Source organism: Eublepharis macularius, chromosome 7 (assembly GCF_028583425.1).
Source record: "Eublepharis macularius isolate TG4126 chromosome 7, MPM_Emac_v1.0, whole genome shotgun sequence".
NCBI classification, from domain to species: Eukaryota; Metazoa; Chordata; class Lepidosauria; order Squamata; family Eublepharidae; genus Eublepharis; species Eublepharis macularius.
Window position 1 is genome coordinate 3,693,506 of NC_072796.1, and position 25,146 is coordinate 3,718,651.

At 43.0% G+C, this 25,146-nt stretch overlaps 3 protein-coding genes across 4 annotated transcripts in view; all 3 read right to left on the bottom strand.

The window, feature by feature from the left end:
* Nucleotides 1-25,146, bottom strand: part of LOC129333798 (protocadherin beta-16-like) — a 171,119-nt gene that overhangs the window by 43,142 nt on the left and 102,831 nt on the right. Inside the window, exon 1 of one of the 2 annotated variants that reach the window (XM_054985683.1) lies at nt 21,801-24,218. The exons of the other annotated variant lie outside the window; for it this stretch is intronic. Within the exon in view, the coding sequence (XP_054841658.1) occupies nt 21,801-24,218 (2,418 nt within the window). Of the gene's footprint in view, nt 1-21,800; nt 24,219-25,146 lie in introns of those variants that run through there. 2 annotated transcript variants of the gene reach the window in all.
* Nucleotides 7,130-9,544, bottom strand: LOC129333255 (protocadherin beta-16-like). Its single transcript, XM_054984784.1, has one exon. The coding sequence runs from the start codon at nt 9,542-9,544 to the stop codon at nt 7,130-7,132; it is 2,415 nt and encodes an 804-aa protein (XP_054840759.1).
* Nucleotides 12,414-14,819, bottom strand: LOC129333256 (protocadherin beta-16-like). The gene has a single exon (XM_054984785.1). It carries the CDS (start codon nt 14,817-14,819, stop codon nt 12,414-12,416), a length of 2,406 nt encoding a protein of 801 aa, XP_054840760.1.

Genomic DNA, 25,146 nt, shown 5'->3' on the forward strand with positions numbered 1-25,146 from the left:
GTTGTTGGATTATAATTTCACAATTATAATGTTACCGTAGTATCTACTGTTAGCTATTACTGCAGTAGGCCAGATTGTTGAGACTATACATAGATTAGGTATGGGGAAACCGTCCAACTTGGAACAAGGACCCCTTTTCCCTTGTTTACTTGTCTGAGGTGCATTGGCCTTGCACCTCTAGCTAGGAAAGTAAGAGTCTTCCCTCTGGAGTCTGCATCCTGAGTTGGAGTACCTGAACAAAGAAGTGTTGGACAAATGACATAAAAATGTCTGGCTAGCTTTACTTAGTCCACTAACTATTGTGCAAAGTGCCCTTTTGGTGGGGTTCCCACGACCCAAATCCCACCATCCCATGTTCATTGTATGTGTGCACACTATTGAAGACCGAGTAACATATAATCCAACATCAGTTGGATTATAATTTCACAATGTTTAGTAGAAAAAAGGACAGGTTCTATAAATTTACCCCTGGGAAATGGTCGCCCCAGAGTTTATCAAAAATTATTTGATCAGACAAATTCTAAATTGCTAGCTTTCCAAGACAGAACAGATAAGAGATTTTCAAAGATCGATGATAGATTTTTAAAAAATGATGATACATCTGGAAAACTACGAGATGAACTGGTGCAACAAACTAGAAAATTGCATGACTCATTTAAAAATATAACTGTTAAAGTTGAACAAAACACTGAAAAAATAGAAATTTTGGACAGTAAGACTGAGGTGACAATCTAAGAACAAGAACATAGGATAAGTTGGCACTTTTGGAACTGAGGGAGAAGGAGTTTTGCCTAAGGTTTAGAGGTATACCAGAGAATTCTGCAGGGGAAATTAGAAGTAAGATTGTGGAAGTTTTAGCAGAACTACTGCAAGTAGAACAAGAGGACATGGATTCAGAAATCAAAAAAGACTGCAAGAAACACCCTGGTTCATTTTGTAAAGAGAAGAGTGAGGGACAAGTTCTATAACAACATTTCCAACATTAACAACAAGAACCCATAAGAATTTTACATAAGCAAAAAGATTATGCCTTTGTAACTGAGAAGTTAAAACAGAAAAAGATTTCATTCAGGCGGGACAAGCTGTCAGTCCCTGGCAGTTAGATCCCCAAGTTAACACACAGGTGTTCCAGTTGAAGTAACTTTATTAGAGATCCATTAAGTACAAGGTGCTCAGACAATGGAATTGGCAGAAGTGACGTATGTGGGGCTAGCAATGTTAGTTATAGGGAATATTCCCGCCTTTGGGAAAGGGGACCGTTAACAGGCGGGGTTGGAGTGAGGCATTGTTTTATAGTAGACAGTGAGAAAGATTAACTTATCTTTGGTTCTCAAGATGGATACATTTCGAGCCAGTTTCAGCTTGCAATCAAGGACACTGGCTCAGCAGAACAAGAAAGAGAAAGTAAACATTTTCAAGATAACCTGCTGGCATTGCAGCAATAAAGAACTTCCCATACTCTCAGAGACCAGAGGCAGAGCCAATATACATTCATAGCAGATATCAGGAGGCATATATGACACAAGCTTGAAGGAGACAGAATTATTTACAAATGATTAACATGTTATTGCATCGGAAAATGAAGGAGAACAGGTGAAAGTATGTATGATAAAATGGGCAAAAACTTTGGATATAATACGCAACTTGAACAGTGGGAGAATATGTGGTTGAAGGGCCTCAAATTTAAATTAAATTCAGGTTCGAAAGAAAACTTTTATAAAATGATGTATAGATGGTATATGTCACTGGAGAAATTAGCAAAAATGTTTAAGAATGTTTTGAATAGATATTGGAAAAGTGAACAGCAGAAGGGGACATTTTATCATTTCTGGTGAACATGCAACAAAGTTTTAAAAATTGGATACAAATACACTCAATTATTAAGAAGATTCTACAGACTAATATACAAATTAAACCAGAGGCATTCTTGTTGGGATTAATGGACAAACAGTGGGAAGTCACTCATGTACACTTTTTTTCTATATGACAACAGCAGCGAGACTGTTATATGCTCAAAAATGGAAACCTAAAATACTACCTACAATAGAGGAATGGCTGGAGAAGATGATGGAGTATGCCAAGATGGCCAAACTTGCGTCTTTGATTAGGGAAAGATCACTGGAGAAATATATGGCTACCTGGAAACCTCTTATAGACTTTGCAGGAAACAGAGAGAAATGAACTGATGGTTTGTGCATTTGAAGACTAGGAGGCAGAGAAAATTCCTTTTAGTGGGGAAGCAGATATAATTATTTAGGATTAATTTGGAGTCAAGCTACAATATTGATGGTTAAGGATAAATTTCAAGTTAAGGTATAATATGTAATACTTACATATATTTTCACAGAGAAAACTGGTAATTATTCCTAATTTCCTTTCTTTCTTTCTTTTTAGGTAGATACTGTTTTTTCTTTTTTTTCTTTCTTTTGCTGTCTTTTTACTAATTTGGAAAAATTATTTTCAATAAAAAGAATAAAATATAATATAAATGAATATAATATATATATATATATAAGAACATAATGAGGAACCTTGTCAGAAGCTTTACTGTAATCCATATAAACTACATTGAAAGCATTCCTGCGATCCATTAAGCCTTTCACTCATAGAAGTCGATGAGATTGGTCTGGCAGGACCTGTTGGGGACAAATCCATGCTGACTTCCCCATATCACTATGTTGTCCATCAAATACTTGCAGATTGACACCTTTAATATCTGTTCTAGTAACTTCCCTGAGAGAGAGGTCAGGCTGACTGACCTGTAGTTCCCAGGATTATCCTTTTCCCCTTTCTTCAAGATTGGGATGATGTTTGCCTCCTCCAGTTTTCCAGTATATCACCAGTCCTCCAATAGGCCAAGAAATTGATCAACAAAGGGTCTGCAAGTTCTTTCAAAAATTCTTTAAGCATTCTTGGGTGCATCTCATCTAGTTCAGGGGATTTGTACATATCCAGTGCAGCAACGTGCTTCTCCACAATTTCTCTGCCCATGTCAACCAGCATCGTCGAAGCCATGCTTTGCCTACTACCATCTCTAGGTGGGCCTGTTCTCTCCTTTAGAGAAAAAACTGAGGCAAAGTAGGCATTGAGCCTTTCTGCCTTCTCTCTCTCCTCTGTCAGAGTTTCTCCATTTTTAGCCCAGCAATGGGCGTATCACCTCCTTCACCTTCTGTTTGCTCCTCATATATCTGAAGAACTTCTTTTTGTTCATCAAACTTCATCAAAGCCCTGGAAGACTTCAATCATTATCTTTCAGGACTTGCTGCTCTCTTTCTGTGTAAATGGCAAAGTGTACTCCAATAAAACCCTAGCTAGGTCACTGTTCCCACCCATGTATCAACCAATGTGGTGTTCTCTTCATGTTTTTGCAACACACACACCCATCCAGCATCTGAACCCAAAACACTACTATAAAAAGTTCTCCATAGTCTTGCTACTGCTAGTTATTTGCCTACTTGCACCTGCCTGCCCACACAGCAAAAACAAAAAGTTATGGAAAAACAGCTTTGTTTAGGCGGCAGGGGGGGAAATTGATGCCACCTGCCTGCCTGCAATTGGAGATTGGTGTTGATTGAGGCAAGACACCCCATTTTCCAGCAGAACACTGAAAAGGAAGGATTTGCCATCTCTCTCCACCCCCATCATGGTAGTAGGATGAAACTACAAAGAAGCACAAGGAAACATGAAAGAAGCAATATGCAAGGACAAAGAGGTAAGAAAAATGTATTGACACTTGTAAAAGTAAAAACAGAACAGAAAGTAGGATTTTTTATTTAATGTTGTTGCTCCACTGAACTCATTGGACTTGCGCTACACCGCCACCATCACTTTGCTGGCCAGTTTCCCACCATAATGTATGCCTGGCTGCCAACATTCTCCTGCTTCAGGGGTCCATTCTTGTGTATGTGTGTGTGTGTGTGTGTGTGTGTGTAGTGTACTTGAAGAAAAAATGGTGGGTTGATATTATAGAGGGAGAACTGTGTTCTTTTGGTGAGAAGACAAGACTGTCTGGAAAAGTCAATAATGCTAGGAAAATATGAAGGCAGTATGAGAAGAGGAAGACCTAAAATGAGGTGGTTTGACTCAATAAAGGAAGCCATGTCCTCCAGTTTGCAAGATCTGAACAAGTCCTGGTTTTAAAAGCCAGTAGACCCCTCAGCCCCTCTCCTCCAGTGAACACACATTGATTCCAGTAGAAAAGCTTTTATTGGGATCTTTACAGTTCAGGTCTGAACTCCATCACGGAGCTTGGTAGAAGTGACAAAGCAAAACAAAAAGTCTACGTTATACTTGAGTTTCCCACACTCCAGCAACTGTTAAGGTTTTGGCATGCAAGGTTACATGGGTCCTGTGAGAACTCTTTATCGTTATGGCTAAACAATGAGTACACAATAATAGGTTCCCAGCATCTGGGCAAAGTAGCAAAAGCAGGCGTCTGGAGTCAACAAGGTCGTCTCTAGCTTGGAGATGCATAGTTCTGTGAGATAACATGAAAGGCCCATCCTGGCTAGAGGGTCTGGAGAAATAACAGTTATAATATGGAAAGAACATGGCTAAGGAGAGAATACATCAGGGCCGTTTCCAGACGGCTTACCTTCTGCCGCTCCATGCCGCAACGCCGCGGCTTGTGCTGGGGCGAACGTGAAATATCGCATTTTCTCGCACGAGTTTTGTGCAATGTTGCGCAAAACTCATGCGAGAAAACGCACTATTTCGCGTTTTCTCCAGCACGAGCCGTGACGTTGCGGCATGGAGTGGCAGAAGGTAAGCCGTCTGGAAACGGCCCTGGTTAGCATTAAACATTCAATATACTGTGGCATCAGTGACATCACAACCAAACAATCATGGTATGGCTGTACACAGACATGACAGCCAGGAAAGGGTTAAATGACTGCTTTCCCCTCCCTCTGGGTGTCTTCTGCTAATTGCACATCCATTTGCAAAACAAAGCAGCAGGGAAGCTGCAGGAGGGAATGAAGCAGCAGCAATTTAACCTTTTCCTGGCTTGGCTTTTAAAAAAAAAAGTGACAGTGGAACAAGCACAAAAAGTACAAGTTTTTTCCCAGAACTCCACCACCAATTACCTCTCCAGTGGGCATGGGATAGCCCAATCAGCAAATGGGGGGATGGATTCCAACACTGCAACATTACTATGCCGGCTCAAAGTTTTTTTTAAAGAAGTGTGATGTGAATTGCAAAGCCCCGAAAGCCCAAAACTGCACCTAGGCTTCAAAGCCCATCTAAAATGAAAAACAAGTAGCCAAATTGAAACTGCCTCGGACAGTGTGGAACATGGGGGTGCCATGCCAAGCCACTGCGATTGCGGCGAATGCTCATAAATGATGGTTTAAACTGTAAGTGGGCCTTAGTATTTCAAAATGGTTTTCACTGCCACCAAAGGCTTTCACCTTAGATATCCTCAGTTCAGGGCTTTTTTTCAGCTGGAATGCGGTGGAAAGGAGTTCCGGAACCTCTTGAAAATAGTCACATGGCTGGTGGCCCCGCCCCCTGATCTCCAGACAGAGGGGAGTTTAGATTGACCTCCGCACTGCTGAGGGCAATCTAAACTCCCCTCTGTCTGGAGATCAGGGGGCGGGGCCACCAGCCATGTGACCGTTTTCTCCAAGGGCAACCCACTGAGTTCCACCACCTCTTTTCCCAGAAAAGAAGTCCTGCCTTAGTTTATCTTGTATTACAGGAAGGCTTAGTTATAGATGGTAGTATGAGAGAACCGTCAGCTTGTAGAGGAAGAATGGGATCCAATATTCCAGATATTTCAGAGATAAGAATGGGATCCTATATTCCAGATGAAAAAAGTGTTTTAATTAACTAGAAATAGAATTTATTTATGGGTAACAGTTTCAGAGTAATTTAAAGTGTGTTGGTTTCAAAGTAGGTCATAAATGTAGAGGTTTCAAAATGGGTATAGATCATTAAATGGTTATATATGGACCCAGTCACAAAAATTAATTTTCCTCTGGTGGCCACTTTGGCCAAAGCAACGATTAGATTCAGTCACAAAGACTTATTTCCCCCAGTTCTTCACTAACAGAATAACACTCCTTTCACCCACACAGAATTACTGAGTCGGACTATCTTTCCCTCTGCACTCTGACTAAAAACTGCAGTTTACTCGGCCCACGGTTGTAGCTACCATCCAAGTACTAAGGGTCAGGGATAACAAACTGAATCAAAGTATGTGCTGTAATCATTTCAAGAAGAAGGTTGGTTTAGCTTGTTATGTGGATACAGTTAAGACAATAAAGTTGTCTGCACTGAAATGGTAAGGTAAAGGTAAAGGTAGTCCCCTGTGCAAGCACTGAGTCATTACTGAACCATGAGGGGACGTTGCATCACAACATTTTCTTGACAGACTTTTTGTTACAGGGTGGTTTGCCATTGCCTTCCCCAGTCATCTACACTTTACCCCCAGGAAACTGGGTATTCATTTTTCTGCCCTTGGTAGGATGGAAGGCTGAGTCAACCTTCAACCGGCTACCTAAACCCAGCTACTGTCAGGATCGAACTCAGGTCGTGAGCAGAGCTTGGACTGCAGTATTGCAGCTTACCACTCGGTGCCACGTGGCTCTTCAAATGGTAAAACTTTAAGAATCTTGTTTGTTTCTGTTGTTATGCTATACTGAGATGGAATTGATATAGTAAATTAATTGTTCTGTATTTCTACATTTTTGAATTTGTATTTTATAGTTTTTTAAAATAAAAAAGGAAATAGTAGCTGAGGCACAACATACATAGGAAGGATGAAGCATACATAAAGTGACAGCAGGCTCAAAGGAAAAACATCTTAGGCATGAGAGGACCAGACAGTGAGAAAACAGCTTAATGACTAAAAGAACTGAGATAAAAAAGGGACAGTCCAAAAAGAGATGGAGGAGTAGGGTTGAATAGCACATACTGAATGGAAAGAGATACACTGTTCTTTTAACAACATGTATCTAACCACGACAGACCTATTCAATATGAAGAAACCCAGTGAAAATAACAGAGAGTGGCAGAAATGGAAAATAATTAATGACATTTTACAAAAAGTATGTCTGATGTCATATAACCCAGCTGAAATTTCTCTAGTGTATGAGGAAATTAAGAAAAAATAATATTGACGTACCTTTTATTTCGGTTTTCTGCTCTCTACTTGATCAGGAATCTCTTCAGAGCCAGAAGAAATCTGGGGATTCTCAGAGAGGTTTGGGTCCCCCACAGAGAAAACAGGAATGAGAGGCCTGAGGAATCTGAACTCGCTGCTTAAGGATCCACCGGTTAAGCAAACATCATACTGGTAAGACCGGGAAAGTGATCCACTCTGAGAATCGACACCGGTTTCTGGGATCTCAGGTAAGGTAGGTGGGAAGTGAGGAAGGGCAGTGATAAAACGAGACTCCTTCTTGTGCATTTTGATGACGACAAACAGAATAATGCAAATCAGGAACACAAAGGAGACTGCAGCCAAGCAGACCACCAGATACATAGTCAAGGAGCCATCTTCTTCTTCGCTTGCTTCATGACTGACACTAGCAATGTTCATATAAGGATCTGAAAAGCCATCCACCGGAAGTATGTTCAGCGTTGCAGTGCTAGTCTGGGGAGGGTGGCCGTTGTCTCTCACCTGGATAATCAGTCTCTGCTTGTTTGTATCCCGCTCGGTCAGCGCTCTCCTGGTCCTCACCTCTCCGTTCTGTGCTCCTAGGCTGAAAAGGCTGGGGTCTGTGGCCTTCAGCAGCTCATAGGAAAGCCAAGAGTTTTGGCCCGAATCCCCATCCACAGCCACCGCCTTGGCGACCAGGTAACCAGCCTCCACGGACTTGGGAACCAGGTCGTTGCAGGGGGAGGTGCTGTTCTGAAGGGGGTAGAGGAAGAAGGGGGCATTGTCGTTCTCATCCAGGACGGAAACTCGGACAACAGCCTCCGAGCTCAGGGGAGGAGAACCCCCATCTGAAGCCCTCACCGTCACCTGGAAATCCTTGATCTGCTCATAGTCCAGAGATCGCAGGACGTACAGATTCCCAGTTTCAGAGTTGATGGACACGTAAGAGGCCACGGGACCCCCACTGGCATTACTGGGCAGAAGGGAATAGGTCACTTTGGCATTCTCCTCCACGTCCAGGTCAACAGCACGGACCGAACCCATCAGCAGCCCTGGAATGTTGTTTTCCCACAACTGCATTTCGTACTTTGACTTCTCAAACTCTGGAGGGTTGTCGTTGACGTCTGAGATTAGAACCCCAATTGCTCTTTTGGAGGTGAGCCTGGGAGAGCCCCGGTCAGTAGCTGTGATGGTGATGTTATACTCGGGGTCTTTCTCTCTGTCCAGGGGCCTTTGGGTCACCAGCTGGTAATAATTGTTCACAGTGGTTTTTAACAGGAAGGGCAAGTGCATCTCCACAGAGCAGGAGGTCCTGCCGTTGTCTCCGGAGTCCCGGTCTGTGACGCTGAATAGCACAACCAGCGTATCGAGGGGAGAATCCTCTGCTAAAGGGCTGGTGATGGATATGACCGATATCTCCGGGGCATTGTCGTTCTCATCCTCAACCTCCACCAGGACCTTGCAGTGGCCTGAAAGACCCCCTCCGTCTGTTGCCTTGATGCTTATGTCATAGCTGCTTTCTCTTTCATAGTCAATGGCACCCAAAACAGTGATTTCTCCAGTTACTTGATGCAAGTGGAACAAATGGTTTATTTTCTGAGGCACCTGATGGAAGGAATATGTGACCTGTGCATTTGAACCCAAATCCAAATCTCTGGCTTCCACTTTTAAGACTAGAGTATCTCGAGGGCTATTTTCATTTAAACCTACTATATACTCAGATTGTGTAAACTGAGGGAAATTGTCATTGATGTCCAGAATATTAATGTGTATTTGAACTGTGCCCGTTCTCTGTGGCATCCCTCCATCCACAGCTGTGAGAGTCAGTCCCAACTGAGCTTCCTTCTCCCTGTCTAGTGGCTTTTCCAGAACAAGGTCCAAGTATTTATTTCCACTCCTGGCACTTCGTGCTTCCAACCTAAAATTTTCATTGGGACTGAGTGTGTAGTTCTGGATACTGTTTTCACCCAAGTCTGTGTCTTGGGCAGATTCCAATGGGAATCGAGTATTTGTAGGAACATTCTCTGGGACAGATAGGTCAAGTTCATTTTGAGAGAAGGCAGGAGAGTTGTCATTTATATCTTCTATTTGCATCTCAATACTGTAGATCTTTAAGGGGTTTTGGAACACAATTTCAGACAACAGTAAACAGAAGTCCATTTTGCCACACAAAGCTTCTCTGTCTATTTTGTCATTTATAATCACATTCCCAGAGTGGGTATCCAGCTGGAAATACTGTTTATTGCTTTTGGAAATCAGCTGGGCTCCACGAGCAGAGAGCTCCCCTAGTCCCAATTTCAAATCCTTCAGCACATTAGCCACTAGAGAGCCAATTTTCTTCTCTTCAGGCAAAGAATAGCGAATTGAAACGCACACCACTCCAGACACAGATAGTAAGAACAAAAGAGACACACCTTTGATGAGTCTGGTGCTGTCCTCCATGGTTCCAGCCTCTAGTCCCAGGTCAGATGTGTATGGTTGTCAAAATATAAGCTAAGGACTTTGAAGAGAGAGTTTATACTCTTGGAAAAATTATTTTTGCTCTGATGAGTTTATTGCTTTCCTTCCTTGAATCTTCTAATGTATCCAGCACCTAGCTTCCCTCTGGCTTCAGAGTGTGTCTGCCTGTTAGATTTCTGCTACTGCTGGTACAAAATTAAATTCATGAAATGCCATTTCAAGCTAATGTGTTTGATAATACTGCCATCTTGTGGTACTGCTGGAAGAAAACCAAGAAGTTTGTATGTTGTCTTTTAAAACACCGGTTCTCAAATTTTTGGAGCTGGATTGACTACTGTTAGTCTATCGTTTGCTACTATCTCCTCCATCCTCCATGCCAACAAAATGTAAGAATCTCAACTCATTATTGTACAATTTTATATTTTATCAGTATTTTAAGGCTTATTAAAAATAGGAATTGTGAACAGCAGGTTGTTATAAGGATTTCTTAATAATTTTACCCTTCATGCATACAAAATCCAAACTTGCTCAAAAGCAACTGAAGCCAATCACACCTTCTTAATCAATAATCCCATCCTTAAAATTATTAACAGTATATCTAAAAACTTAATCTGTAAAGTGGTTCCTAATATTTTGGCTGGAGAATCAGGGTTCTGCGGGACAGAGTGGCTCAGGACTGAATGGGGAGCCAAGGGAAGACAGGAAATTTCACCTGCCTATAAAGCCTCTTCTTCCAGCTCACCTTTTCCCTTCTCCTCCTCCTTTCTAGCATTGCAACTGACCTATCAAAATATATTAACCCACTTTAAGGTCCCAACCCACAGTTTGAGAACCACTGCATAAAACAGTGTTCCAGAGTGTATTGTGCTTAGATCATTGCAACTCAATGGCTCAGGGGCCATATGTGACTTGACATATCACATGTGACATTTCAGAGCATGTTTCCACCCACCATATGTTTCTAGAAACTGGGCAGTGCTTTTGCCTTGCCGGAGTTTACAGCTACCTATTTTGATGCATCTGTCACTACAGGGGACTGGAGGACAGCCCGTTCTCCCTGTGCTGCAGGCCTACTGCTAGGGATGGAAGTGTCTGTCCTCTCTAGTACCCCCCCCCCGCCAAATTATCTGCATGTTCTCATTGCAACATCCATGCAGATTTTGACATAGGGATGCATTTTTAAAAACATGCCATCTAAAATATTTCTGGGGAATCTGAAACTTGGCACACCATTTTGCATCATAAGGTTGACTTGTGAGGCCTTCCTTCCTTACAGATACCCAAGGGCTGGCTACAGTTCAACACTGGCGGGGAGAGACAACATTACATGTACTCTGGTAACTGAAGAGGTTACAACAGTTATATATTTAATATGAATTGGTATATCTTACTGCATGTTCATATCAGGAAATTTCAGAAGAAAATCAGTCTATATTTTATAGATTAGAATAAAACTTTTAACTGTGTGGATCATGAAAAGCTATGGATGGTGGCAAAAGAAATGGATGTGCCATAACATCTGATTGTTTTGATGCGCAACCTGTACTCTGGACAAGAGGCTACTGTTACGACAGAACATGGGGAAACAGAATGGTTTCCAATTGGCAAGGGTGTCAGACAAGGATGCATATTATCTCCCTACCTGTTCAACCTCTTTGCAGAGTATATCATAAGGAAAGTTGGATTAGATCTAGGAGGAGGAGGAGTGAAAATTGGTGGAAGGGACATTAACAATTTGAGATATGCAGATAACACCATGTTACTGGCAGAAAATAGTGAAGACTTGAAATAACTACTGATGGAGGTTAAAGGAGAAAGTGACAAAGCAGGATTACGGATGAACATTAAGAAGACAAAAGTTATGTCTACTGAGGAATTACATAATTTTAAAGTTGAAATAAGGAAACTGAAATTGTTTGAGATTTTCTATTCCTTGGCTCAGTCATCAACCTAAAGGGAGATTGCAACCAAGAAATCGGAAGAAGTTTGAAACTTGGAAGAGTAGCTTCAAGGAAACTATAAACGATCCTTAAAGATAAGGATGTCTTTCTAGGGACCAAGATCAAGATAATCCACACTATGGTATTCCCCGTCACTATGTACAGATGTGAAAGATGGACAATGAAGAAAGCTGACAGAAAAAAAATTGATTCATTTGAAATGAGATGTTGGGGGAGAGTTTTGCAGATACCATGGACAAATAAGTGGGTTCCAGATCAAATCAAGCCTAAATTCTCCCTAGGAGTTAAAATGACACTTTGGACACATCATGAAAAAAAAAGACTCTCTGGAAAAGTTAATAATGCTAGGAAAAGTGGAGGGCAGAAGGAAAAGAGGAAGACCTAAAAGGAGATGGCTTGACAATAAAAGAAGCCATGTCCTCCAGTTTGCCAGATCTGACCAAGTTTATTAACGATAGGACACTTTGGAGGTCTTTCATTCATAGGGTCGCCATAAGTTGGAGGCGACTTGATGACACATAACACACACAATGCATGTTCATGTTTGGTGTAGTGATGCACAAGGGCATACAGTAGTCATGAGACATAGCAATCGCAAATATAGCTCAGTGCAAACCATTGAACGAGTACCACTGGCTGATACGGATGCTCGTGAGTCAGTTATACTACATTTTATACGGATACCATTCATATGAAAGATTATTTTTATATTAATCTGATGTAAAAATGAAGAAACAAGGGCAGACAGAGAAGAAGAGAGATATATTTGGATGCAATAAGCAATGCTTGTGTTTCAGCTCCACTGATTCACACATCATTGACTTGCATGGGACTGTTACTAATATTGATATTTTTGGGATTCATTCATTATCAATGTTATGTTAAATAATTCATCTCACCTGACTGATGAGTTGATCTTCTGTATGTTCACTAGAAATCCTTTGAACCCCCTGATTTTGAGCAGGTGCCACAGAAAATACAGGAAAGAGAGGACGGAGAAACTTGAACTCGCTGCTCAGAGATCCTCCAGCTAAGCACACCTCATAGTTGTAAGCCCGGGAGAGGGATCCAGCGCCAGCATCTCCACCGTTCTCCTGGAAATTTGGTCCCACGGGGAAATTCAGGGTTGACATCTCCATGAACTTTCTCCTTTTGTGAATCTTGATGGCAATAAACACAGTTACAGAAACCAGAAAGATGAACGAGATGGCAGCCAAGCATATGACCAGATACAGAGTCAGGGTGCGGTCTTCCTCCTTGACCACTTCATCCTTCGGGATATCCACCATTTTCATGTAAGGGTCAGAAAAGCCATCCACTAGCAGAATGCTTAGCGTTGCAGAGGTGGACTGGGGAGGGTGCCCGTTGTCTCTCACTCCGATGATAAGTTTCTGTCTGAAGGCGTCTCGTTGGTTAATTGGTCTCATGGTTTTCACTTCTCCATTCTGGGCCCCCACACTGAACAGACCCGGTTCTGTGGCCTTCAGGGGCTCATAGGAAAGCCAAGAGTTCTGACCAGAATCTCTGTCCACCGCCACCACCTTGGTGACCAGGTAGCCAGCCTCCGCCCCCCTGGGAACCAGGTCGTTGGATGGGGAAGTGCCGTTCTGAAGAGGGTACAGGATGAACGGTGCGTTATCATTTTCATCCACAATGACAACTCGGACCTTAACTTCGGAGCTCAGGGGAGGAGAGCCGCTGTCCACAGCCCTCACAGACACCTGGAAATCTTTTATCTGTTCATAGTCCAGAGATTGGACGGCATACAGATTCCCAGTTTCAGAGTTGATGGAGACATAAGAAGACATGGGTTGATCACTGACCTTTCCAGGTAAAAGTGAGTAAGTCACTTTGGCATTCCGCTCTGTGTCCAGGTCATCAGCCTGCACTAATCCGATCAGCAGCCCTGGAATATTATTTTCTTGTATTTGCATTTCATATAATGACTTTTCAAATACTGGAGCATTGTCATTGACATCGGATATCTGGACATTAATTATTCTTGTTGAAGTGAGTCTGGGAGAGCCCCGGTCTGTAGCTGTGATGGTGATGTTGTACTCTGATGCTTTTTCTCTGTCGAGGGGCTGCTGGGTCACCAGCTGGTAATAGCTATTCTCGGAGGCTTTTAACAGGAAGGGCAAGTTTGTCTCAATGTTGCAAACAACTCTGCCATTATCTCCAGAGTCTTGGTCTGTGACACTGAAGAGGGCTACCACCATATCTGTGGGAGAATCTTCCGGCAGGGGGCTGGCGATGGATGTGAGGGTCACCTCTGGGGCATTGTCGTTTCTGTCCTCAACCTCCACAATGACTTTGCAGTAAGCAGAGAGCCCCCCTCCATCCATGGCTTTGATGTTGATTGCATAACTTCTGTCCTTTTCATAATCAATTTTCCCTGCAACAGTAATTTCCCCAGTTCGTTTGTCTAAATTGAATGACTTGAGTACATTTTCTGGCACCTGGGTGAAGGAATAAGTGATGTCCCCATAGGAACCAAGATCTCTGTCGGTTGCTTCCACTCTAGTTACAAGTGTCTCTGCCTGGCTGTTTTCCATTAGTTTCACTTTGTACACAGAATGACCAAATTGTGGCACATTATCATTGTTGTCCAGAACATCAATTAAAATGTTTGCTGTTCCAGTTCTCTTTGGGATTCCTCCATCAACAGCAAACAGGATCAAGAAAAACTGTGCATTCTCTTCTCGGTCTAATTGTTTCTCCAGGACTAATTCTGCAACTTTGGTCCCATCACTGTGACTTTGAACATCCAGCCTAAAATGGTCATTAGGACTAAGTGTATAATTCTGAACAGTGTTTTTTCCATTGTCTGCATCGTTAGCACTTTCCAATAGAAATCGGGTATTCATGGGTGTCTGCTCAGGCATTTCAAAGAGGAATTCCTTTTTAGAGAACTGGGGGGGATTATCATTCACATCCTCTATTTCAACTTCCATTCTGTACACTTGCAAGGGGTTTTCCAGCACAATTTCAGAAAGTAAAATGCAAGGATCCTTCTGACCACACAGAGCTTCTCTGTCTATTCTGTCCTGTAATATCACATCCCCAGAGTGGGGATCCAGCTGGAAATATGGCTCGGTGCTTTTAGAAATCAACTGGATCCCACGAGCAGACAATTCCTTCACATCCACACTCAAATCCTTTAGCACATTAGCCACCAGAGTCCCACTTTTCTTTTCCTCGGGAAGTGAATAATGGAAGGACTCGCATATTGCCCCACACATGCAGAGATACAGAATGAAAGACCAACCTTGCCTGTTGTTTTGAAGCATTTCCATTCTTTCACCCTCCTTGAAGACACCTCTCACGCACAGAATGCTCCTTCGTAAGGCAGTGGCAGGAACTGACTGTTGTATGTTTCCAGTGCAAATATCTCCCTTTCTGCCTAGTTTTGGCAATACGTATAATAAATTCCCCCCCCTGAAATTTCTGAGTGTTTGCCTGCAATGTAGAAGTCTGCTGTTTCTCTTTAAGATGTGATGGCAACAGCTTTGTGGGAGAGCAGAAGCTCCCTGAAATTCTGCTCTGCGTTGTGCAATTGCACCACCTTGTGTTCGAACAACTCAATGACACCCCACAAACTAATTAAGCAGCATTTGCTGAAAGATTTCTTATAAAAACTTGCAACGCTTTTAAGCCTTCATAATATTCACCCTAATCTTGCAGGTTGCATTTTTAAAGATAGTTCAGATTCAGTGAAGCACACATTTTTTAAGTGTTACTGTTCTTCCCGTGTAAGCTAGATACCTGGTTCAGTTGCCCTGCTTATGAAAATATTCTTAAAGTAGAAAAAACGTACATATGTCTGTGTGAAGTGTGGGTCTTGAATTATGCCCCACATTTTTAGGTTAGACAATGAAATATAATAGTTTTTCTTCTCATTCTATTAGGATACTTTCCTAACAGTTTGCCTCATAAATGTACAAATTGGGGTCCCCAATGTGATACCTGTGGGTGCTGTGGCACCTGCTGACAACTTTACTGGAGCCCGCCAAGTTTTCTTTTTTTAAGAAAACGAATGGGGCCAGTGAGGCTTTTGTCCAGCAAGGCTTCTGATGGACCATTGGAAATCTGATTGGCTGTACAGATTTTGTTTTTAATTGCTTTTACAGCAGCTGCCGCCACAGCACAAGGCTCTTTACTGAGTGGCTGTAAGCAAGTTGTGTACATGACAGAATAAGTTTATAAATAATATGTTCATTTTAAAAGGCATCCTGTTAAGCAGAGTTTATCATTACTGTGTGCTTATATACCGCTCTTGTGGACAGATTAGCGCCCCACTCAGAGCGGTGAACAAAGTCAGTGTTGTTATTATCCCCAGCTGGGGCTGAGAGGAGTGGCTGACCCAAGGCCACCTGCAGAGTTCATGGCTGTAGTGGGAACTGAACTGGCACAGTGCTGGTTCACAGCCCAACCATTTAACCACTAGGCTATGGCAGCTTCTGCCTGAAAAGTTGAAGAGTTACTATTAGAGTTATTAGAGTAAGAGTTATGCATAACATTCACTCATATTTTTTGGTTGGGGATACCAGTGTAAATTAAGGCTTGTACTGGGGCAAGAAGTTTCCCAGTAGGAACCAGTAATTTATAACAACATTCAATTTATATACCGTCCTTCAGGACAAGTTAATGCCCACTTAGAGCAGTTTACAAAGTGTGTTATTATTATCTTCATGACAAACACTCTGTGAGGTGGGTGGGGCTGAGAGAGCTCTGAGAGAGCTGTGACTGACCCAAGGTCACCCAGCTGCCTTCAAGCAGAGGAGTGGGGAATCAAACCTGGCTCTCCATGTTAGAGTCCTGCCGCTCTTAACCACCATATTAAACTGGCTCTCTTATGCTTAAAGACTATACATTTTACTTGGCAATGTACATGTACAAACAGTTCAGTCTCTGATGGAAATAAAAGGTCATTCATACAGTTTATATAAACTTTACCTCCATCTTCTTGGACAAATATCTTATAACAGCAGCTTGCATAGAAATACCCTCCATTTTTAGTAAGTCTTTTAAGCAACTTTCGTACAAATCCCGTATTAGTTGGTATGGTCACGTGACTAGTACCACTGTGCTCTGCAACTAAGGAAGAACTTCCTAGAAGACTCACAGTGAATGTGGGGTACAAGTGTGAGGCTGGAACAGGTTCGTTTGACAATGTTTTGATATCTGATTCTGTGGTAAGGATTTCTCCACGTAATATATAGATCAAGCCTCAACAATTCCAGGTGCCTCGTCACCACTGCACTCTGAAGTTTGCTCTTGGATCCTAAAGCTCTTGTGGCCCTCAGCCTGCAAGATCTATAACAGAGTTTTAAAGAATTAGGGGGAAAGAGAGAGTCAGCCCTTAAAAGGAGTGCCTTGCAAAACTTCTAGCACACAGTTCATTTGTTGATAGGTTATAAACTGCTGCAGAGCTCAGTCACCGCTGGCTGTCCTTTGCCTTCATCGGGAATTTCTTCTCTGTTCTGCTGCAGCTGCAAAGCTGAAGGCCGGGAGGTGGCTGTGCTTGGTGGGGTGGGCAAAGGTAAGAGATCTCACCCCCCATGGGTTATTGGGGGACAGAAAAATCTGGCCTGGAGAGGAAGCAGGAAGTCTTTCAGTCTTCAAGCCAGCTTCGAGTGGTATCGGAATCATTCCGAGCACAAATAATAAAGCAGATGGTAAGAGGTTTTATATATGGGCTTGGTGTACTAATTATATACACAGAATTATGATCCAGATTTAGTGAATCACTGAAGTAGGGGCTCTTGTTTGAAATCTATTCACACATACACACACGCATTTGTGCGTGCACATGCATGGACCCAGAGTCTATGCTTGAACTGAAAAGAGAATAATTCCTGGGTAGCTTTCTTCTTTTACTTCTGTTCTAGTTACATGGTAATCCAGTGGTAGCAGCTGGGCTGTCTTACATCATTACAAACACAAAAGAAGGTTTGAGTCTGCAAAATGCTTATGCTGCAATACATGTGTTTTAGGTGCCGAAGAGTTCTTGTCTTTGTTGACACAAATTTAATATGGCTATCCCATTGGAACCCATTAGTTTGAGCCTAGTTTGTTTACATTCATATGACTCAAATGCTAGATTTAAAGAAACCCAGCTCAAAAACATGGTGGGTAGAATCTCATAACCAGAACTACTCAAGGAGAAGGGACTTCAAGATGGATGGGAGTTCTGAAGGCACCATCGCAAATGATTCCACTGAGAAGGAATCCAATTATTCGGGATTCGTTCCAATTATTCAGGATGGTGAAAGCTAAGGCAGATTTTGAAGACCTACAGTGGTATCTCACGAAATTGGGTGAGTGGGCAAAAATGTGGCAAATGAAGTTCACCATGAGCGTAAGGTGATGCACTCTGAAACAAAAAATCCTAACTTTGAATGCATGCTTACGAGGTCCACCATATTATATAGGACATGCTATGGCATTGTAACGGGGAAGATGATAGCATAAGGTTGCCGCTCCTTTCCTTCTGTGGAGTGTTGCAAGGTTCTATCTCCCCCACCCCCAATTCTATTTAAAATCTACACAAAGCCTCTCCCTTCTTTACCTCTTTCCTTGAAACCTACTAAACAACTTGTCTTTTATCCGCCCCTCATCTTCACCTATCTTATATACTAATAGCCAAGTAGCCTTGATTTGTGGATGCTTAAAGTCATGAATGGACAAGACAGATCTTCCTACACACCTGAAAAAATACCCCAGGTTTGCAGAAAAATATGACATGTAAAAAAAATACATTGGGGAGAGGAGGGTGAAAAAAATCCAAACGTGAAAAAGGAGCACTTGGTGGTTGTTGCTAGGCAACCATAGCAGCATTCCAGACTTTGTTTCTGTCAGGAAAAAGCAGGGGAAGGGATCAGCGCTCTTTCCAGGGCTGTTTTGACCTTTGAGGGAGTACTTATTAGGGCCAGACCCAAAAGCAATCACCAGACCACTTGATACCGCATGACTTCCATAGCTCACCAAGGCATGGCTGCTTGCTACTGCACAACAACACCTCTCCCCATCAAAAAAGCTAGTATGGTGTAGTGGTTAGAATTTCAGAGTGGGATGTGGAAGACCAAGATTGGAAGTTCACTGGGTGACTTCAGTCCAGTCATATACTCTCAACCTAACCTTCCTTTCAAGGTTGTTGTGAGGATAATAGAGAGGCAAGGAGTATGATGTAAGCTGCTTTGGGTCACCATTGGGAAGAAAGGCAGTATGTAAATGAAGCAAATTAGTAAATATAGAAGGTGTGGAACAGGTAAAAGACAAGTTGTTTAGTGAGTTTGATGGAGAGAAGAACGTAGGGAAAGGTGAGCATATGGAGGTGTTAGGAAATTTCTATGACCCCTATTCTAAAAGACCTATGTATGCACATTTATTGGAGTTGATCTTTTGCACAGAAGGCAAAAGTTTTTCCTTGTAAGCAGATTCCTTCTGGCACTGTGGTTAAGTAAGATTAGAAAGCCCTATTGCAAGGACAGTATCTCTTTTGTTTTGACTTTGTACTCAAGAATTTAGCTCGAATAAGCTCCCTCTTGGGAAGACACCCAAAATTCCTTTGTGGCACCAGACATGGAACATGTTTATATGACAGAGTTTACTATCTTGTCAATCAGGCCCGTATTGGTGCCATATCTCCTGAAGAATTTTATTCTGAAGAATTGTTTGTATCTAGTTTTATATAACAATTTTATCTCTTTTCTATAAATAATTAATTTTGGAAAATATATAAGACTCTCTGCTGTGGCTGATTTTTTATGCATATGTCAGAACATGGCATAGCATCTGGATTTTATTGTAAATAAAACTCATTAATTCTTTATGGATCACTGTTTGGTGTCTTAGTTAATTGTGGGTGATGGCTGTTGGGAAATATAATCTAAACGCAGAGTACATTTAAAGAATTTTTTCCTTAACAGGAGGCTGTCAGGAGAAGGGAAAGAGGAAATAGTGTGAGGAAGGGGATACAGGGAAAAGTGAAGTCCCCCCTGCAGAAATCCTTGTAGATTTTCTACTATGCAAGTGAGCCTCGCTCAGCCAGCACCACACAACTGGGCCATAGGGGGAGGCTGGTGTGGGGAGGAGGTGAAGATGGGGGCAGACAAAGGAGAAGGAAGCAGGAAAAGAGGGAGAAGCTATGGGGGGCAGGGAATGGAAAGAGGACATGGTGAGGGAGAGGGAAATGAGATGGCTCTCACAAGTCCTTGCAGGTCCCCCACTTGCATTTCTTAATTTACTTCATTTATATACTGCCTTTCTCTACAACGAGGAGCCAAATCAGCTTACATCATTCTCCTTCTCTTCATATTATCATCACAACTAGGGTTGCCAGGTGTCCAGTTTTCTTCCAGACAGTCCAGTATATTTGAAAACTGTCCAGTGGAAATGGAGTTAAAATGCTGGACATATAAAAATCTGGTATTTTTGTGCACGGGGGAGCAACAGCTTGCTGCTGATGTGCAATGAGCTGGTGGCAGCACCAGCAGGCCTTTGTGTGCCGCCTCTGCCTCCTCCCGCTGCTTCCAGGCAGCTCTGTTGCTCATTTGCCCAGCCTGGCCACCCAGCCTCCTGTGTGCTGCCACCAGGAGAGCTGCCAGTCTGCCTGCCCAGCTCTCTAAGCACTACCAGTGGGGGAGTGGCCAACCAGCCTGGTCGTCTGGCCTCCTGAACACCATCGCTGTGGAAGTGGCCAGCTAGCATTGCCATCCAGCCTCCTGAGTGCCGCAAAGGGAGTGGCCAATGCAGAGTCCCCTTGAAAAGCAGCCCAGATGTGGGACGATGTGATAATATTGCTTCTGCTAGTGACATCATTGCACTGGGGTCAGGAGAGTGCGTGTGAAGGACTCTAAGACAGTGAGTACCTGTACCTGTATTTTTTGGAAAGTCATCTGGCAATCCTACTCACAACAACACTGAGAGGTAGGGTTAGGCTCAGACTGCGTGACTGGATCAAAATCAACCAGTGAGTTTCCACAGGAGAGTGGTGATTTGAACTTGGCTCTCCCAAATCCTACTCTTGAACTCTAATCACTATACTACACTGGCTTTGTGGGGGGCTACTGTTGAACAGTAGCAGGCAGCTGGGCCTGGGTGAGTATATAACAGGGGAAATATAGTGAATATATAGAGAGGGTATATATAGAGGATATCAACAGAGAGAGGACAAAATGACTAAAGAAGAAATGGGAATGACAATTCAACAAAAAGTATGAGCAATGTCATATAGTCCTATTGAAATTTCCCAGCTATGTAGCATAATAAATAAGAATACATACTCACTAGGGATGTGCAAAATGAAATAAATCAGCCAGAAAATCACACAGAAACCACTGTTTCATTAAAATGACTTCCAGAACAGTGAACCAAATCTGGGAAACCAAGTTACAATGACACTCTCCCCCCCAAAAGTTTGTGTGTTTCATTTTGGTTTTTATGCAGCAGCAGCAGGTAGGCAGGCAGGCACTTTTCCTTAACAGCATTCACCAATCAGATCCCAAGGGGAGCAATCCTTACATTCTATCACCAACTCAGTTGGAAGGAACGGGGGATGTGCACAGTGCACAGGAATGCATCTTTTCTTTCAGGGCTACCTGGGCAACTGCATTGTCTCCCTGCCAATTCAGACCTCGCAAGGGGAGAGCCTTTCCTGCCTGTCAACTTTGAAAATGTTCATTCAATTCCATTGAAAGGAAGGAGGTTTTTTTGTGGTGATACCTGGGCACTGGTCAGTCTCCCCGACCTGTCACAGGACATTTGGACAGTTGGTCACTGTGAGTAAAAGTGCTGCTGGATGGGGTGCAAATTCAATCAATCGATCTTGAGAAAAGGCTTGGAAGACTTAAATCAGAGGCAGCAATCCTAAAAACACTTCCCTGGGAATAGGCACTATTGAGTAACATGGGACTTACTTCTCAGTAGACCTGTTTAAGGAGGAACGTGCATCTTGTTTTTTCTTTTGTGGAGCTGTCCCCGCCCTGGTCTATCTCTCCCACCCACATCAGAGTATGTGGTTGGTCGCTGTGAGGAAAAGTGCAACTTGGCAGGTTGCAAGCAGTCTGGTCAAACAGCTAAACTTGATACAGCTGCCCCAAAGAAGTTTGAAGGTCACATTGCAAAGAACAGGGCCCAAACTCGCAATAATGACAAAACCAAATGGATTTGAATTGAACTGGTAGTGCCACAAATGGTAAATAGTTTGTTGTACCCCACCATGTTTGAAACTGAAATGAAAATTTTCTCAGTGTACACCCTAAATACTCACTTACCTGTTCTGTTGGTTTTCTACCTTCCACCTGATCAAGAATCTCTTCAGAGCCAGAAGAAATCCTGTGATTCTCAGAGACCTTTGGGTCCCCCACAGAGAAAACAGGAATGAGAGGCCTGAGGAATCTGAACTCGCTGCTTAAGGATCCACCGGTTAAGCAAACGTCATACTGGTAAGTCCGGGAAAGTGATCCACTCTGAGAATCAACGCCAGTTTCTGGGATCTCAGGTAAGGTAGGTGGGAAGTGAGGAAGGGCAGTGATAAAACTAGACTCTTTCTTGTTCATTTTGATGACAACAAACAAAATAATGCAAATCAGGAACACAAAGGAGACTGCAGCCAAGCAGACCACCAGATACATAGTCAAGGAGCCATCTTCTTCTTCGCTTGCTTCATGACTGACACTGACAACATTCATATAAGGATCTGAAAAGCCATCCACCGGAAGTATATTCAGCGTTGCAGTGCTAGTCTGGGGAGGGTGGCCGTTGTCTCTCACCTGGATAATCAGTCTCTGCTTGTTTGTATCCCGCTCGGTCAGCGCTCTCCTGGTCCTCACCTCTCCGTTCTGTGCTCCTAGGCTGAAAAGGCTGGGGTCTGTGGCCTTCAGCAGCTCATAGGAAAGCCAAGAGTTTTGGCCCGAATCCCCATCCACAGCCACCACCTTGGCGACCAGGTAACCAGCTTCCAGGGACTTGGGAACCAGGTCGTTGTAGGGGGAGGTGCTGTTCTGAAGGGGGTAGAGGAAGAAGGGGGCATTGTCGTTCTCATCGAGGACGGAAACTCGGACAACAGCCTCCGAGCTCAGGGGAGGAGAACCCCCGTCTGAAGCCCTCACCGTCACCTGGAAATCCTTGATCTGCTCATAATCCAGAGATCGCAGGATGTACAGATTCCCAGTTTCAGAGTTGATGGACACGTAAGAGGCCACGGGACCCCCACTGGCATTACTGGGCAGAAGGGAATAGGTCACCTTGGCATTCTGCTCCACGTCCAGGTCAACAGCACGGACCGAGCCCATCAGCAGGCCTGGAATATTGTTTTCCCACAACTGCATTTCGTACTTTGACTTCTCAAACTCTGGAGGGTTGTCGTTGACGTCTGAGATTAGAACCCCAATTGCTCTTTTGGAGGTGAGCCTGGGAGAGCCCCGGTCAGTAGCTGTGATGGTGATGTTATACTCGGGGTCTTTCTCTCTGTCCAGGGGCCTTTGGGTCACCAGCTGGTAATAATTGTTCACAGTGGTTTTTAACAGGAAGGGCAAGTGCATCTCCACTGAGCAGGAGGTCCTGCCGTTGTCTCCAGAGTCCCGGTCTGTGACGCTGAAGAGCACAACCAGCGTATCGAGGGGAGAATCCTCTGCTAAAGGGCTGGTGATGGAGATGACCGATATCTCCGGGGCATTGTCGTTCTCATCCTCAACCTCCACCAGGACCTTGCAGTGGCCTGAAAGACCCCCTCCGTCTGTTGCCTTGATGTTCATATAATAGCTGGTTTCTCTTTCATAGTCAATGGGACCCAAAACAGTGATTTCCCCAGTCTTTTGGTGTAAGTGGAATAAATTTTGTATATTTTCTAGTACCCGGTGGAAAGAGTAAGTGATCTGCGCATTTGAACCAAAATCCAGATCTCTGGCTTCCACTTTAGACACCCTTGTACCTTCAGGGCTGTTTTCCTTTAACTTCACTTTATATTCAGATTGTGTGAACTCAGGGAAGTTGTCGTTGTTGTCCAGAACATTAATGTTTATTTGGACTGTGCCCGTTCTCTGTGGCACCCCTCCATCCACAGCTGTGAGCGTCAGCCCAAACTGAGCCTCCTTCTCCCTGTCTAGTGGCTTCTCTAAAACAAGGTCTACATATTTGCTCCCAAACTCATCGCTTTGTACATCTAGCCTAAAATGCTCATTGGGACTGAGTGTGTAGTTCTGGACACTGTTTTCTCCCAGGTCTGGATCTTGGGCAGACTCCAGGGAGAATCGAGTGTTTACTGGAACAGTCTCAGGCATTGCTAGTTCAAATTCATTTTTGGTAAATTTAGGAGAATTGTCATTCACATCTTCTATCTGTATCTCAATATTATAAATCTTTAAAGGATTTTGGAGCACCATCTCAGACAGCAAAACACAAAGGTCCATCTTTCCACACAAAGCTTCTCGGTCTATTTTATTATTTACAATCACATTTCCAGAATGAGTATCAAGCTGAAAATATTGCTTATTGCTTTTGGAAACCAGCTGGGGTCTGTGAGCAGAGACCTCTCTTTGTCCCAATTTCAAATCCTGCAGCACATTAGCCACCAGGGAGCCAACTTTCTTCTCTTCAGGCAAAGAATAACGAATTGAAACACACACCACTCCAGACAGAGAGAATAAGAACAAAAGATACAGACCTTTTCTCATCTTCAAGCGTTCACCCATGGTCAGGTATTTATGCTGTGGTTTATATTTCCTGGAAAAGTAATTTGATCTGAAATGTTGATAGGTTTTCTTCCTTGAAACTTGTATTTCCAGTCTGTCCAGCACTCACCCTTCCTCTGGCTTCAGATTTCATATGTCTTGGCTAGTGCTGGTATAAAATAGGGCTCAGTCTTGGTGCATCTGATCTATTTGCCAATACTGCCATCTTGTGGTACAAACAGAACAAAACCATACAAATTATGTTTTCTATTAAACCATGGATCCTCAAAGTTTTTGAACTGGGACCCCATTCTAAACTTTGTCTATCTTTCTGAACCCACTTGCAAAGTAACCCCACGCTACCTGTCCTCCAGAAGCACAATACAAGAGTCTCACACCAGTTAATGATGAACAAGTGGCTGCTACTCTATAGGTTGAAGAAACAGAATTCTGCGAGGATGACGAGGAAACAGAGCATATTGCCCCTCAGTGGGAAGAGAAGAGAAGAGAAGAGAAGAGAAGAGAAGAGAAGAGAAGAGAAGAGAAGAGAAGAGAAGAGAAGAGAAGAGAAGAGAAGAGAAGAGAAGAGAAGAGAAGGCAAAAATTGCATCTACTTGTAGATGCAGGCCAGGACTGATGAGGCTATTAACAGAGCCACTAAACAATAAATTATCAGATGATACTAGATTGGGAGGGGTAGTAAATACAGTAAAGGACAGAGTCAGGATACAGGATGATCTTGACAGGCTGGAAAACTGGGCTAAAACAAATAAAATTAATTTCAACAGGGATAAAAGTAAAGTTCTGCATTTAGGTAAGAAAAGTCAAAGGCATAATTACAGGATGGGGGAGACTTGTCTTGGCAGTAGTATGTGCAAAAAGGATCTAGGGGTCTTAGTAGGCCATACATTAAACATGAGTCAGCAGTGTGATGTGGTAGCTAAAAAGG

Excerpts from the sequence above, each read along its gene's own strand:
- LOC129333255 (XM_054984784.1), bottom strand. The coding sequence starts at position 9,544 with ATGGAGGACAGCACCAGACTCATCAAAGGTGTGTCTCTTTTGTTCTTA.
- LOC129333256 (XM_054984785.1), bottom strand. The coding sequence starts at position 14,819 with ATGGAAATGCTTCAAAACAACAGGCAAGGTTGGTCTTTCATTCTGTAT.